The sequence below is a fragment of the Heliangelus exortis genome, chromosome 3 (assembly GCF_036169615.1).
Source record: "Heliangelus exortis chromosome 3, bHelExo1.hap1, whole genome shotgun sequence".
Taxonomy (NCBI): domain Eukaryota; kingdom Metazoa; phylum Chordata; class Aves; order Apodiformes; family Trochilidae; genus Heliangelus; species Heliangelus exortis.
The window spans coordinates 50,581,280-50,597,227 of NC_092424.1; the positions used below are offsets into that span (position 1 = coordinate 50,581,280).

General features: G+C 43.1%; 1 protein-coding gene across 1 annotated transcript in view; it reads left to right on the forward strand.

Moving 5' to 3' along the window:
* The first annotated feature begins 2,503 nt into the window (after positions 1-2,503).
* Positions 2,504-15,948, forward strand: part of PPP1R14C (protein phosphatase 1 regulatory inhibitor subunit 14C) — a 54,061-nt gene continuing 40,616 nt past the window's right edge. Inside the window, exon 1 of the mRNA XM_071740556.1 lies at positions 2,504-2,963. Coding sequence (XP_071596657.1) covers positions 2,664-2,963 — 300 coding nt within the window. The 5' untranslated portion in view covers positions 2,504-2,663. The remainder of the gene's footprint in view (positions 2,964-15,948) is intronic.

The following is a 15,948-nucleotide window of genomic DNA, read 5'->3' on the forward strand; positions in this document are numbered from 1 at the left end:
CATATACCTCCAGACACTCAGGAGTCAAGTACAGAACCAGCTCACTCAGGACTGCATTGCCCATTCCCAGGTTATTAGCAGATCTAAAGATTTTTGCTTAACTTGGACTCTTAAACAACTAGATCTTTCTTTCAAATGAAGCAAAATTGTTGCAAGAAAGATTCCTGGGTGCACTTTTTGCCCCGGTTTCCTGAGGAATGCACTTGCTTTAAAAACTGAATGAAAACCCAATGACACATAAAACTGCCTTGTGACAATGCCAGCAGTTCTACCAGTTTCTCATCCACCCACGTTTACCAACCACTATGTATTATGTTAGAATTATAACTTTGAAACCATAACCTCTGAGGACATGCTTTTTAATTCTCTGTACTTCATTTTCAGCTTATAGTGTGTAGCAGAAGTGCTATTTGACTAGTGGGTGCCAACTTTTAAATGCTTGCAGTGATTATTTTGTCCTATTAATAACAGTACTGAAAAAGTCCTTCAGCAGAGACTTTCTGGATTCTCACACTCAGAGTCAATGCAAATATTTTAGCCATCTGTATATCTGATATTTGCTACAGCAGGGAATAGAAATCTCAGTACTTTTTATTCAGCTTAGGTTCAACGTGGAACACCTCATCACACTTTCTTTTGGCTCCAGAAAATATCCTGTTCTGGTGACAATTCAGACATTCCTGCTTTATGACCCATGGAACTGCAGGCATGATGCTTAGTATGGCTTTTAAAAGCCTCTTGTGCAGTATTTGCCTTCTTTTGCATTGATCCATTTTTTCTCAGCAACAAAAAACAAAGTTGGCCTCTAAAGATCAAAACGTTCTTGCTCTAAACAGGAAAGTTTCAAGTTTTGTGGTTGAGAGCATCAGCTCCAGACTTCCAACATGATATGCAAAGCTGAATACCCAAATTATAGGCCATACCAAACACAAAAGTTTAAATGACAGTTGCTCCCCTCTTTCAAAAACTCCTGAGCATCTTTTTGGTTTCTCTAAAAAAAAAGTATGTTGATGATGGTATTTTCCTCCTGTATTTACCCAAGCCCAGATTTATAGAAGACAGGCAGGCAGCACTACCAAGCTGCAGCTGGAAGTTGAGATCTGCTTGGGTAACAGCAGAGAAGACTGTCCAGTGAACAGGACAGGCTGCATGGATAAACTCAAACCTGTGAGATACGGCTTTCTCTCGAGCTCTGTCTGCAACCCAAGCTTCAAGTGTGATCTGCACAAATGCATAGTTGCAATTGCTCAGTGTCTCCAAAAATCATGTGGTGCCTATGCACGGATAAGGAGCTTATCTTTATATGCTTTGCTTTGAAAAAGTGGTGTTTTTTTGAAAATGTGCTTTTTTCTAGATGAAAATCTGAAAGCTATCATAGCATTTAAGACCACTAATAAGATTTTATGTCTTGATCATATTAGATGATGATCTCTTTAGGGGCACAAGCTGAGTTTTCCCTTAATAGCTTAATGAGGCTCAAAGGCCTCATTATTCAGCGGCAGTCTTTTTTTCTGTGGTGTGTCAAAGGCAGAGGACAGAAGAGGCTGAAACACCCCTGCAAACACACCAGCATGCCAGACTGCAGCAAGGATTTGGCTGAAGCAGATATAAGTAGGAGATTATGCCCAGTGATCCACGTCCCCTTCTCCTCTACCTCTTGCTGACTTCAGACATCTTCCCGCAAGTCAGTGTGTGAAGGAGAGATGGTCCCCACAGCCATACCCAAGCTTTGGGACACTGGGCACTTCCACTGGGCATTTGCTTCTGCCCCTTGTCACAGGCCAACCTCTTTGTTTACAGGATTCTCCAGAGCCCACCTAGTGTCATGCTGGCTTGCAGTCACAAGCTCCTTTTGGTGAGTGTCATGCATCATCCACGGTTTCACCCGGTACCTCGTGAGATACAAAACTGCTGAACACACTGATGCCAGCCGGTGCCTTTCAGAATTGTTACACCAACCAGCCATGGCTCAACACACTTGCTTTCAATTTGGGTTCACTGCCCTGAAATCATTCATATAGCCCCACACACATTCACAGAGTAGAAACCACCGCACTCCGTGGTTTAGATGCTTCAGATACACGATTTATAAACGTTGCGTGCATGAGGGGACAAAACTGCACCTCCTTGAAAAACAAAATAATAAAAAACAAAGCCGTAAACTACCCATCAGCAGCAGTCCCTGGGGAGCCTCCTCTGGGCAGCACACCGCCACCGGCACACGCCGCTCCAGCACCGGTGACAGGGAGGAGCAGCCGCCCGCTTCCCGTCCAAGCAGCGGTCCGGCTCCGCGGCTCCGCCGGGAGGGTCCGCGCTCCGCTCTCCGCTCCGCGCCGCTCTGGGGTCAGGATGCGGGGCCGACGCGGAGGGGCGGGCCGGACCGGGGCGCCGAGAGTGCTCCGCCGTGCCGTGGTCTACTGTGCAGTACTGTGCAGTGCCATGCTGGACCGTCTGGTACCGCCCCTCGGCTGTCTCCTCCCTTCTCCGGTTTGGGCTCAGCCCCCTCGGCGGCGGGGCCGGCTGCGCCGCGGTGCCATGAGAGGCTTTAAACGGCAGGTGCGGGGGAGCCGGGCACACGCACGAGCGGTGGCTGCTGCGGCCCGGCGGTAGCGGCGGGCGGGCGGGCGCCTTTCGGCTCGGTGAGAGCCGCGGCGGAGCGGAGCATGTCGGTGGCGACCGGGGGCAGCGAGGCGGCGGCGGCAGCAGCGGCAGCGGCAGCAGCAGCGGGCGGCGGCGGCGGCGGGAACCGCGTTTTCTTCCAGAGCCCCCGAGGCGGCGGAGGGAGCGGCGGCTCCTCCGGCGGCTCCTCCCGGGAGGACTCGGTCTCGGCGGCGGTGCAGGTCCAGCAGCGGCGCCAGCAGCAGGGGAAAGTGACGGTGAAATACGATCGGAAGGAGCTGCGGAAGAGGCTGGTGCTGGAGGAGTGGATCGTGGAGCAGCTGGGGCAGCTCTACGGCTGCGAGGTGCGGGGCCGGGGTGGCGGGGTCCCCGGCGCGGCTGCCGTCGCCGCATTCTCCCAGCCCGTCGCTGCCTCCCGAGCCCCCGGCATCCTCCTCCCACCCCGAGTCGCGTTTCGGCGACGGGCAGGGGCGAGCTGTCACCGCCACCTCCAAATGACATTCCCGGCCTGCCGCCCCCTCCCTGCCGCCGCCCCGCGGTGCCTGGCCGCGGGGAAGAAGGGGACGGTGTCCCCTGTCCCGCCGTGAAGGGGGTCGGTGTGTCCTATCCCGCATAAAGGGTGTCCTCCGAGGTGAATGGGAGGGGACCGCCCTTTGGGGACAGGCGGCGGCTACCACAGGCCAGCTCACGGAGCGGCCCCTCTCCTCCCGTGGGCTGCGGCAGGTGGGGGGTGCCTGCCCCGGGGTGGCATTGGGCCGGGAGCCGCTGTCCCTGCAGGCGCCTGGGACAGGGCGGGCTGGGGCGCGGAGGCTGCGCTGCTTCTCCGGGCTGGGATGGGGGGTGTCGGTCCCCGTTAGGCGCGAGCTGGCCGGACCGGAATGAGGTGCCGCCCCGGGAGGAGTGGGGGGTGTTGGGGAGGAGGAGGAAGAGGGGGATGTGTGGGCTGTGCGGGGGCGACTGTTGTGGAGGAAGGACTCCGGTGCGGGTAAGGGTCCTCGCTAGACCGTGGTTTTGTATTATCCTGGCCAGGAAATTTCAGTGAGCAATTAATAAATAGATCGTTAGGATAAGAATCGAACATACTGAGGGTGGGGAGTGTTGTATCTAATTTGTTGGTATCAAAGCTGTTTTTCTGTTACTCTGTGCAAAAAAAAAAGTGAGTGTAGCAAGAATGATCTTTCCTCAGTGGAGGACAGGTGAACGGGAGGATTTTTCAAGATTATTCGGAGGAATGGTAACTGTGAGCCTCCATAAACTGATGACAATGGTGTAAGCAAAGGAAGTACCAGCACTTTGTCTTGTCAAAGCTTCATTAGAAATTTAGACCTTCGAGTCCTCAGGGTATCCTACCTCCCTCTCACCTTGAGTGTTTGCTGTTACAAAGGATGAAAATGGTTAAGTGTAAACTGAAATTTGCACATGCATTTCACATCGGTAGTCTAATTCACTTTTGCTAGTGACTTTTGAAGTGTAATTTGTTGAAGCCAAAAGTGAATTTTGCAACTGACCTGTTGTCCATGGGCTCCTGGGTATTCTGGAGCTAGGAAGGCAAGAGCTTAACAGTCTCTGAAGTGTGGATGTGAGGGCCTAAATAACCAGGCCTGAATATCTAGCATGTACATAATACAAACGTTTAAAGACACTTCCTTTCATCTCAAAACCAGTTTATCAGCAAATTTGTCAGAAGGACTTGCCCTTATAAAATATGTGCATGTGATGAGTTAAACCTCCTTAACTGTTAACATCCATGAGCTAAGGGAAAGAAAGATATAAATGGAAACTGTGGTTAAGAATAAGCAGTTGTTACTCTTTGTCTTGGTGTGACATGCCTCTCCTGCCTCATGATTTGTTAGGCCACATAGCCTGAGGGATGCAAGGACTTATTTGAGGCCAGAAGTACTTAGAATCAATCGTTTGGGTGAACTGAGGGTTTTGTTTGCATGAACTAATAATGCAGTTAGTAGCTGGCCTACTGGATCTATCGACTTGGGTTTGACTTTCATTGTTCAAAAAACACCAAGCCTGTTTGTACTGTGTGCTTCTGATATGCAAGCATAATTAGTATATATGTAAGAAAGGATGTTATACATGGAACCAAACTAAGGTTCTAGAGGAATTACTGCTGTTCTTCATACTAACAAATAACTGGCTTGCTGGAGGGAAAACCAAAAAATCTTTCATCGTTTTCCTCATTGTGATTGCTGAGTGAAATGGAAGGAGGCCTGTATTAGAAGGAGGTTCTCATCTCCTCATTGAGATGGGGACCATATATGGCTGCATAAAAAGAATGATGATTTGGTTTCTAAGGTTACTTTGAAGGTAAAAAATATTTTGATGCAACAGGCAAAAAAGGTTTTTAGCTTTGAAGATTGAAGTAAAAATGTTTGTCTTCTCTTCTTTGCTTTTTACACATGAATTCTACCCAGCATCAGCATGGATGACAGTGAAAAGGTCAAGCAATTAATATGCTATCAGAATAAAGTTGAAGATGCATGATGAGTGTAGTGATTAAAGAGATCAGCAATTTAATGCAAGATGCTTTGCTTGAATTTAGTTGAATTACTTTCAAGTTTTCAGATGTAGCTCTCAGGCTGAAACTTAATCACCTATGCAGACAGTTAATAACCTTGTCTGAAGGCAGGCTGAGGGGTGAGAGTTTCTCACTTGAATGTGTTTGGGAGATCTACCACCACTTCTTGATGCAATGACACTTAAGCAGTGAAACAACCGAAAATCTTCCCCAAGGCCAGATATAGCCATGGAATTGGTAATTCTGGAAGAGATAACCAATGACAGTGTTTCATGTCTATTCTGATTTGGGTCTCTGTTTCTAAGGAGCAATGCACTCCATTCCTGCAAAGAGCAAAAATAAGAAAGTAGAGTATACCTGCAGTGCAGTGCACTGAAAGTCTGCAAGAAGACTTGGGTGTCTCTTTGTGGAACTGTGTAAATGTAGTGCCTGCCCACTGTTTCCCACTAAAATTATATTTCCTATTAAATTGTGCTGAGATTCTTCAGTAAGTTTACACTTGCAGGGATACTCCTTTTGTTCAAAGATAAACATGTATCTCAAGTACTTGCAAGCTCCTTTTGTTCAAAGATAAACGTGTATCTCAAGTACTTGCAAGTTTAGTCAGCTATAGGCTTGTCTTGGCTTGGTGACAAAGTTTAGGGAATGAAGCTGAGAAATAAGACATTTGTTGGTGTTTTTTTTCTAGTGGATCTTGGTTTTAGCAGTTCCGTTGTAGTTTTAAAAGTTGGGTGCCAAGCAGGATAATGGAGTTTGTGGGGAGCACTTTAGAAAGAGCTCTTTGATGTGATTATTAATGCTGACCATGGATCCATGAGGCAAAGATGAGATTTAGAAAGATTACATATGAGTGATTCAGACTTTAGGGATAAACGCTGGTGTGAGTGGTAAAGTGTTACTAAAGTGGAAAAGTTTAGTAGGACCAGAGATTCTTATCAAGATTTGTTTGGCCCAGAACCTGTCAGGTCAAGTGCTTCAGGTGTACATGAGGCTGGCTGTTTGCTCCTGCAGCTACTTCATTTTAAAAAAAAAAAAGTTTTATAACTTTTTGCCTTGGTTGCTGAAACTGAGGTTGTGGTCACAGGTTAGTATATTGAAAATACAGAAAATACTGCTGTAAATGCAGGACTTAAACTGACTTCAGTGCTGACCTTTACTACGTATCCTATCTGTAAAAATAGTTTCTCCACAGATGGATGCTTCATATTTTGGGCTAAATCCATTATTGGTTGAGAATTGCTAAATAATGCTGCACAGAACAACTTACATCATCACTATTCATTCCCTAATGGTTTGCAACTTGTAGTTCAGCGTGAAAGTGATGACAGTCTAGTTTTCCAGATGTCAGATCAGCGTTGTCTGCACCTGCCAAACTTGTGCAACTTGATATAGGAAAATATATCTGGATTTGCCCCCAGAAACTGTTCAACTTTACAGGTGAATTACTATGCTCAGGGGTCCTGCCTACCCACAATGACAGCATTTGCTATAAATGGCAGAATGCTGAAAAAAGGAGCACATTGAGAGGAGGCAGATTTTGCACAGCATTAGTAAACAATGAGGAAAGATTTTGTTTGTGCTATGGGTTTATTGCCAAGTATTTTTTAATTTAGAGACATGCATGTACAAATCAAATAAGCCCTTAGATTTGAAGAGCTGAATGTAGGACCTTCCAATATGAGATATTGACAGACTTAGTTGGATAATAATTTTTTTAATAAGAGTATGTCTAATAATCTGTGGAAAGCTGTGTTTAGTAAAGACACAATGTTGGTCTGAAAGTAGCAGGGGATAACTTCCAAGCTTCCCCTCTTGACATTCCAGGCAAAATATCCTGAAATTCTGTTGAAAAATTCAACATACAAGAAAATATAACTGAAAGAGCTGCCCATAAAAGCTCCGCAAACATTTATTTAAAGCGTAAGTACAAAGCCATGCCAGATGGGCAATTGTCATATGCAAGATTCTCTTTCACTTCCTGATACGGGTGCTGCAATGACAAGAATAGAATGAAGCTCTGAAGTGGATAAGAAATTTTGTGTTGACAGGGCCAATTTGTAGCCATTAGTGAATAATAATAACAATAATAAAGTATTGGTGCAGTATGGGAGGGAAAGGAATGATTTAACTTGGTCCTGCATGGATTATGGATTGGGATCCCTTTCCCTGGGTGCTCTGTGACTGTGGTGTGGGAGGACACCCTCTTAGACAGTCTTCCTGAAGCTGCTGGGATATGCTGACAGTGACAGCGTGTCCCTAATATAGCATCAGAGTCTGTCGACCTGTATACCTTTCAATTTGAACTGGTTGGTGCTAGACAGGAGTCAAGAGGAAGGTGCTTATTCATGCTGGAGAGCTAGATCACAAAAGGAAAAACTTCCTCTGTTTCTTCTCTTTCTGCACAGCTGTCTTGGCTATAGTGATAAAGCATGGTGTTAAAGGTAAACTGAGGGTTGTGGGGAAGCTCTGAACAAATTAGCTGCCTTGAATAGGTTTCCAAACTATTTTCTCAGTCCTGAATCCAGATACAGACTGATGCCTATGGATGGTCTGTCAAGAGCAGTGCTGTGTGTGCTCTATAACTAGCTGCTGTGCAGGGTGTTGGTTCCTCTGTGGATTTGCAGCCAAAGAGGCACATCCTGTGGGATTTGATGGGCTTGGTTGCAGCTGTTTCTCACCCTGCTACTCGGAACTGTATTTATATGGGGCACTGACCTTCTGCATGGTACGGAGAAGGTCATTCCACTTCTCCAGCCCACTGTCTCATGGGTCAGTGACTCCGCACACCCCGCAGGTCCTTTGTGTCTGAGGCAGTTGCCATAGTTACCAGTGATCTGGTTTGCTTTTGGTTTGGATGAACACCGAATAAAATGGTGCAAGAACTTCAGGGCCAAACACTTCCCCCCACACCCAAAAGATATTTCTAAACCAGCCTGATCAGCATGCTGCTAAGGCTGCCATGTAGTGATGTGGACCTGATGGTATGATCAGGTACTGCTTACTCCTCAGGCTATGGTGAGGTAATGTTTGAAATTCATTATTCATTTCTCAGAAAGGAGTTTGGTAAGGAAATCCACTGAATAAAACACTACAAAACACAACTTCTGCTGACTCTCTGACTCTTTGAATAGACTTCCTCTAACCTGGACCAAGATCTCAAAAATGGTGATTGCGTGTGGACTCCTTTCTAAATGGATCAAAAGTGGAAAGAGGCTGAAAGGGGTCTCAGAATTAGAGACAGTATCACTCCTTGAAAGGATACAAGTCCCCAGGAAATAGAGTACTTCCTATGTATGCACAGTCAAGATGCCTTGAAGCACTCAAAGGTCCATTAAATTGCTTGGAAATGTATTTGCGTTATTTCTTTTGGACTATTACTAATATCCAATCTCCACTTTGTACTGCATGAACTCTGGAGCACTTTCTTGAGGGCAGGGATGCCACTTAGTGTACCCATGTCAGTGGAATGGTTACTGCAACCAGAGACCTACAAAGGACATGGGTGACACGGATGTAGCTAAGACTTAAAATATGTGGCAACCGAAGAAAGCCCAACATGGCCTATAAAATGCATGTTGCTGTTAAACAATCCTTGTAAAATTCATGATGCTTCTTTCAGAGGAGTGAGATCAAGTACCTGTGAAGGTGCCAAGCACTTGATGGCTGTGGAGCCAGGGCCTTTTGTCTCTTCATGAGGGTTTAAACTCTTAAACTTAAAGATAGGTTCTAAAGATCCTAATCTAGGAGGAAATGTGCCACCATTCAGCTATTTTTCTTTTTTTTTACATGCAAAATTTGCACTACATCTCAAAGGAGTTCAAGAAAATTATCTTTCTACTGCGGGAGCTTTATATAGCTTGGATGTCGTTTCTACACTGCTCATGGTTCATTATTTTATCTTAAGTAGCAGCAATATTCTTGACTTCTAATTTAGAAGCTTCACAATATAAATCCTCATATTTAATCAGTTATTCCACTGCAAATCTTTCGTCCTTTCCCTCTCTGTTCAAGATTCAACTGGTCTCTTTGCTGAAGCAGCAGGTGTGGTTGTTTTATAACAAGGCAAAGTAATAACTGATTGCTTACCTCACATAATTTTTTATAATTGTGCTTCTTATAAAAAGTAGCTTTCAACCATTGTGGCTACAAAGGCTCTTCTGCCTTTAGGCAAATAGCTTTACATAGATTCATTGCTTGATTATTCAGGGTAACAAGAGTGGGGAATGGGGAGGGGGTGGAAGAGAGAACATGGATACAATGGGAAAAAATTGGATTAAAAAAAATTGCTAAACTATGTTGCAAATCATGCAGTGAGCATACAACTGAAGGGGGGAGTCAATCATCAGTCTACCCCTTTGTCCCTCTCAAGTTTATCACACAAAGTCATCTACATTCTTGTGGACCTGCGTCTAGCTTGGATGTGTCTATACTTGGAGCACAATTAAACTACAACATGGATGATCTGTCCACAGATAGGTGTTTATGTTGTGCTTTGTTGAAGACACTGAGCTGTCTTGTGCCCTCTTTGTCCCTTGTACACCTGTATTCTGAGAGGGTAAGTCAGAGTCGGGGTCTTTCCCATTATTCTCATAGTTTTGTATTAGCAGAGCTAAACCATGCTAGGGAAGCAAATGCCTGGAACACAAATTACCCTGTTTAACTGAGGAGAATATTTATTTCATGGCACATGTGCCTCCTCTTAAAATAATAGCATATTATTAGGCATAGATAATGTTTCTAATCTTGTGTCTAAATAAAGAGATGCTCTACCTGAAATCAGGCTTACTTTCACAAGTAGTGTGATAAGGTTGTCGTGAAGCTTAACTAATTCTCTATTGACCACTGCCTTGCAAAGGCTGACAGTATTGCTGTTTGTGTTCTCATAGCTCTCCCTTTGGGTTAGTTTATGTCTGGCCACACAAAGGGTGCTGGGCTGGGCTCCAGATCAGTTTTGTAGTGCATACTACTGTACATGTGTGTGAAGCAGGACATGCTGGTGAAAACTGCATGCTATCCATACGTCATTTATGTGTCTGAGTTATAGTCACCTTGTCTCCTGTCACCACAGGTGATAAAGCAGCAGCAGCAGTATCAATCCATTCTTCTAGCAGCCTTGTGTCTTGCCTGCAGTATAAGGAAAACTAAGCTCTCTTTTTTCCCTTCCCTCCATCTAACTCGTGGAAGTTCTACTTGACAGCACAAATTGAGTAAATTAGACATGGCCATCTATCTGTGTCACTGCAACCTTCGGTTGCCTGTCATAAAACATTGGCAGTTTCTTTTGCTGTCCCCTTGTATGACACATGGAATTGTGGAAGTCAAGATTTCTAGAAGTTATTTATGTTGGAGAAAGGGGTGTGTGTAAAATCTCAATTACATACAGCAGTATGACTGTACATCAAAGGTAGAATAAATTAAGCCTCGGTTTAGATCTGCTTCAAGATCTTGGAATGAGGAATTGTTTGGGCAGGAGTAGATACTGAAATAAATCAAATCTTCTTTGAAGTGATAAGTATTTAATTCTGAGGATCATATTTGAATAGTAGAACTGTTGCCTTTCTTTCCCCCTGCTAGGGAGTATGGTATCTATTATAGGAACCTGTTCAACATGGCATCTGAAACTTTCAGCGAACACACATATCACAGCCAGAAGGCATTTTGTATCCTTTTAATCCATGTAGTATTTATCAGGAGCTCAGATCTAGTGGATCTACACTTAGAGAAAAATCAAAGTTTGCTATAGGTTTTTGATTATTAGAATCCTGGTAGCTTGAATTAATTCAATGTAATACTCATCTTCATGTGGAACAGAGCTGGTACAAAGCATAGCATTGATCTGAAGTTGCCTAGTGGTGAGTAAATTGTCTGTCTTGGACAGTGATGCTATTCTACAGGTGACACTTCCAGTGGTGACCGAGTTCACCCTTCTGAGTGTGCTGCCAAGAAGGTTGTCACTCACTTTGGTCCTGTGTGTTGTACTTCATAAATGCAGATGATGACACAATCAATCCCTAATGAAAACCCTCTAATCAGACTGTTTTAATAGGATTACTTTCCAGAATTGGCAAGGGATCTCCTCAGTCACAGGGTCTGCTTTCTCATTTGCAGACAAGCTCTTTGCATTTGGTATATTTTTTAAAATGGGATAACTTAGTTATATGATGTTGCTTTCCACAGTATTCCATATATTTGAATATATCTTTTAAACCTTTTAGGCACTAGGCTCTTTCCTACCCCATTCATAAAATACAGAAACAGACAAAAGAACAATGCTTGCTTGCTATAGGTTTGCTTGGACTTTCATTCCAGGATGAGGTTTAAATAGGTTGCAAAATGCACTTCATTGTCTTTACTCTGGGCATCACTGGATTCATGTGATGAACACAGTTAAGGGGCAGAGGTACCAAGATATGGTGGTTCTTCTGTAGGTCACTCATCTTATAATAGAATTTGTCTTTTCAGTAGACGTCTGCAGACTGTGGGAGAAATATGCTCAGTAATATTTCATGGAATTAATTTAGCAGTACTTGGAAAACATATGATGTTAGTTGCTCAGACTTCTAACTTATCACTCAAGTGCTAAAAAAATAACTTCTTTGAAGCAGACACATAAATTAACTCTAGCATGTTAGGTTTTTTCTGCTTTAGGTGACTGATATATAACATTTTGACACATCTACCTTAAATGAAAAGAATGCCTTGAACTTTTACAATTGGTAGCTTTACATTTCAAAAGATAATACCTGAAGCACATATAACAATTTTTTTTTTTTTTTTTTTTGTCTGGAAAGAAATTAAGATGTTCTGGAATAAATTCTTAGGTCCTTTTGGTTTTGTTTGGTAGTAGAAATCATGCCATTTCAGGCTTACTGTCTAACCTTTGTCAGGTACACTGAGGCAAAACTGCTTAGTTTTCTCTTTAAGAAAGTTAACAGCACTTCCCTAAATTTGGATTATGGTTGAATGCCTCCCCTTACTATTGCAAACTGAATCTTCTCTGAGTGTAGAGACTAATGTGAGGTGGAGTGCTAGTGGGGGCTAACTTACTGGCAGACAGAAAAAATCTTAGCTCGTACTTCAGCTGTCACTGTAGTACAAGTTTACTGGTACTACAGTACTACTGGTACTACTGGTAAAGATTTACTGACTTGCTTATAAATATCCAGCTGCTATTTGCTTATCAAGAGCAAACTCTTGCACAGATTTACTTTAGTGTATTCAAGTAATTCTGATAACCAAAGAATGCATTTATATGAGAAAGCAAGACAGCAATCCTTTGCTTTTTAATCTGGAGGCAGTCTTGTCTCAGGTTGCCTGCAGCAAAGGCTTCCAGGACTACTGTAAAAGTGAACACCTGAACAACGTCTCCCTTTTGTCTTCATTTTCTGTAGGTCTCTGAATGCTTTTTCCTGGTTTGTTTGTTTGTGGGGGTTTTTTTATTTATTTATTTTTTAATTTATTTTTAATTTCAAGATGGTATCATATTGTGCCTTATCAAATGTAGTAATTACACATTTTATTAGAATCATTGGCTCTTGCTCTGGGTTAATAGTTTGCAGTGCACTGGACATAGTAAGTGGAAGGAGGCAGGACTCTGGGCCAAAATACATTTTTGGAAATCCAGCAGCAAGAACTGTAATTAAATAGGGGTCCCACAGAGTCTTTAACTGCCTTCTCCTACAGTTTGTCTTCCTTGGTGAAATAGTCACAGCAGATTATTCTACTTTCTAGATCTGGACCTGTTTAGTGAAATAATTTTAAAGATTTCTCAGGTGCTCTTCCATCTTTCACAGTCCAGGGACTTCCCTGGGGAGTGTACTAGTATCTCTGGCCCTTGGGGAAGAGGAGTGTCTGCTTTAAAGCGTGTTAGAACTCCTGCTGATAATTCTTGACACCAGTGGACCCTTGCCAAAATGCACTGACTGCCAGTCCCTGGTCTGCCTGCTGCTCAAAATTAGCATCTTGGGGGAGGGAGAGGTCTAGTAAACATCACTGTGTAATGCACACTGCTATGCTTAAGCACCCTTTGAAGGAATGACTTGTTACCAACCATGAGAATCTCTCCAGATCTCTTGCAGACTAAATTTATTCATCAAGAAGATTGTTATTCCTACATTCTGCAGGGTGCAAGAGCAGATGTTTTACTACCACACAATAAAACAATTTCTCCCAGAGCAGAAGACAGACTTCTTGTCTCCTGTGTCAAATCTGACAGGACCTAATATTTTTTACTAAGAAATACTGGCATTTGGAAACTGTAGTATTCCAACCTGTAACACTAATTGCCTGGTAAAACAAAAATGCAGTGAAAAGACCGTGAGTGTTTGGGACATTTGATGTACCCATACCACATGAATTTTATTGCAGAAGTCAATTTACATACAGCTTCTTGGTGTAGAGAAAATCAATACTGGAGACTAACAGATTATTTTACAGGGCTGCTAAAGCTGAGGTGAGGAGAGCCATTATCTCATGTGCTTTTTTCCTTGTGTTCTTTCAAGTACTCTGATGGAGTAATTAATCCTTGAAGTGCCCCAAGAGGCGAACCTACTTAATTGCAGTGCTGTTTTAGCCTAAAATCCCTGAGTGCAGAGGACTTGGTGTTGATACTACTTGGTGGAAATGTTTTCTTAAAGTGTATTCCTTGGGCCTTTTTCACCTCAACTCTTAAAATAAAGCAATCTGTCAAATTTGACCTAGCATAGAAAAGCCATAGTCACCAGGGGTCACCCTAGAAGAACATGGCGCCACCATGGTGTGAGTGAAGGAGAAAACTTGATGAATCTCAAAACTCATCTGGAGTGCTAGATCAGCACTTAGGAATCTTAAGCTAGAGCTGTATGAATTGTGTTCCTTTCTGAAAGGGAAACAGATCTTTCCAAAAGCTAGAAAGCCAGCTCCAAGCATGGTAAGTGCTTTCCAAGCTGTATGAGCATGAAAATGTTAGGATGAGGTTCAGTAATGTGTTGGCTAATAGCAAACTATTTCTGCCCTGTGAAAGTGGATGATGACAAAAAACATGATGTGTTCTCTGCTTTGGAGTGACGACCAGGCATAGACTTAGCATGTCCTGTTTTAATATTGAGAACACAATACATTTGCTTTGGAGACAGCACTTGATTTTGAAGAAATGTTTTTCTGGGATTGGATTCTATCATGGGTATGGTTAAGAAGTGCTGAATGCTTCTCTCTTCCACTGTTCAGTGTAGTTTGTGATCAATGCCTCCTCTTCATTTAGTAATTTCACACTCTAGTGATTCTTTTGGACTTATGTAGAGAAGCACAAATAAGACAACAATTCCTTAACCAGCATGTTATGGATATCTTTGGATAAGCTTAAGTTGTTTTGACAGTTCAGTTATGAAAACATTAGAGTACCAGGGTCTAGTACTAAAGAGGGCTAAATGAAGTCTAAACCTTACAGTGACTGGATGGCATCCTTCTCGATGCTTGCTAATGACATGACAGTTGCAGAGTGCAAGATTCTTTACTTTCTCTGCATAATGAGCAGTGTGTATCTTGTATTTTTTTTTTTAAACTAACCTTATGCCTGACTAGAATGCCAGACATGCTTTATTATTATAATTGACAGTTCTTTCTGGGGAAGCAGGTTTTTTTGGAAACTCTTTTCCCATAATCACATGATCTCACCAATTGATACTATTTTGTGTTGTGATAAAAATGATAGAGTACTGCTGCCATTGTATCACGGGATTGACTTTATTATTGAAGTTACGGGCACCACGAGGTGTAGAGTTCTCAAAATTCATAATCTCTTGGCACTTAGTCTTGTATTTCCTGTGGTGCTTGTTTTACATAATTTAGTAGCAGTGGCATGAGTCCCAGAGAATTTGCTGCTCCACCTTGCATCTTGCCCACACTTCCACCTGATGGCTTCATCCCTGCTTTTCTTGCCTGTGGCTCTGGGATAATTTACCCTCTTAGGATGCATACCACAAGGACACATCTTCTGCTTTGGGAACTGCCCTGAAAATTAAGTGATTGTGAGGATGGAGTGGTTGGGAGTCTCTTTTGGGAACCCTTGTCCTAGAAAGTATGGAGGCTATAGTTGTTGATAGAGCTCTGAGGAGATGAGAATTTTCCCACCCTTTCTCCACCTATTTCTGCACTGTCAGCAAGTGGAGAACAAGTTCTGTGCTCTTCTAAACAGCACATCTTTGATCAGAGGAGGAAAAATACTCCTTTCTTCTCCAGAGCTTGCCTTCATCTGTCTCTGTAATTGGTAGTAGAAGGATATGTGCTGAACCAGTGGGAAGTGTTGGCTTACCAGGACCAGGTCTGAAGAGATTGGAGAAGCAAAAGAGAAAACTTTTGTTGGGTGGACCTGGAGATGCAGAAATAAGGTAGGTAATAGGATACATATAGAAAGTCTGTGTCAGGCTGCCTGCTTTGTGTCTAAGTTTTTTCATGTTTTTTATTTCAGTAGTGGATACTCCTGATCCAGGTAAGTGGTTATATGTCTTCTCACCTAAACTTTGCTGGCTTGCTTCTAGCAGCAGGACTTGGGGCAGTAGAATGTGCCAATTTGATAAATATAAGTAATTGCTTAGTAGCCTGCTTTCTTCCTGAGCCCTACATCCCAGATTCAGCTTGTCCTCTTTTGTCTTTCTCTTCATTGTCAGACTTTGAATGTTCACAGCAGTGGAAAGAACTTCAGAAGTCAGAGGTTGTAGTGACAATGAGATTGACAGTAGTTTTAAGTTTGGTTTTCTTGCTTTAGAGGCTGCTTTTGGGACAAAAATTTGTCCGGTGTTTTTTGTAACTTGTGCATTGGCTCT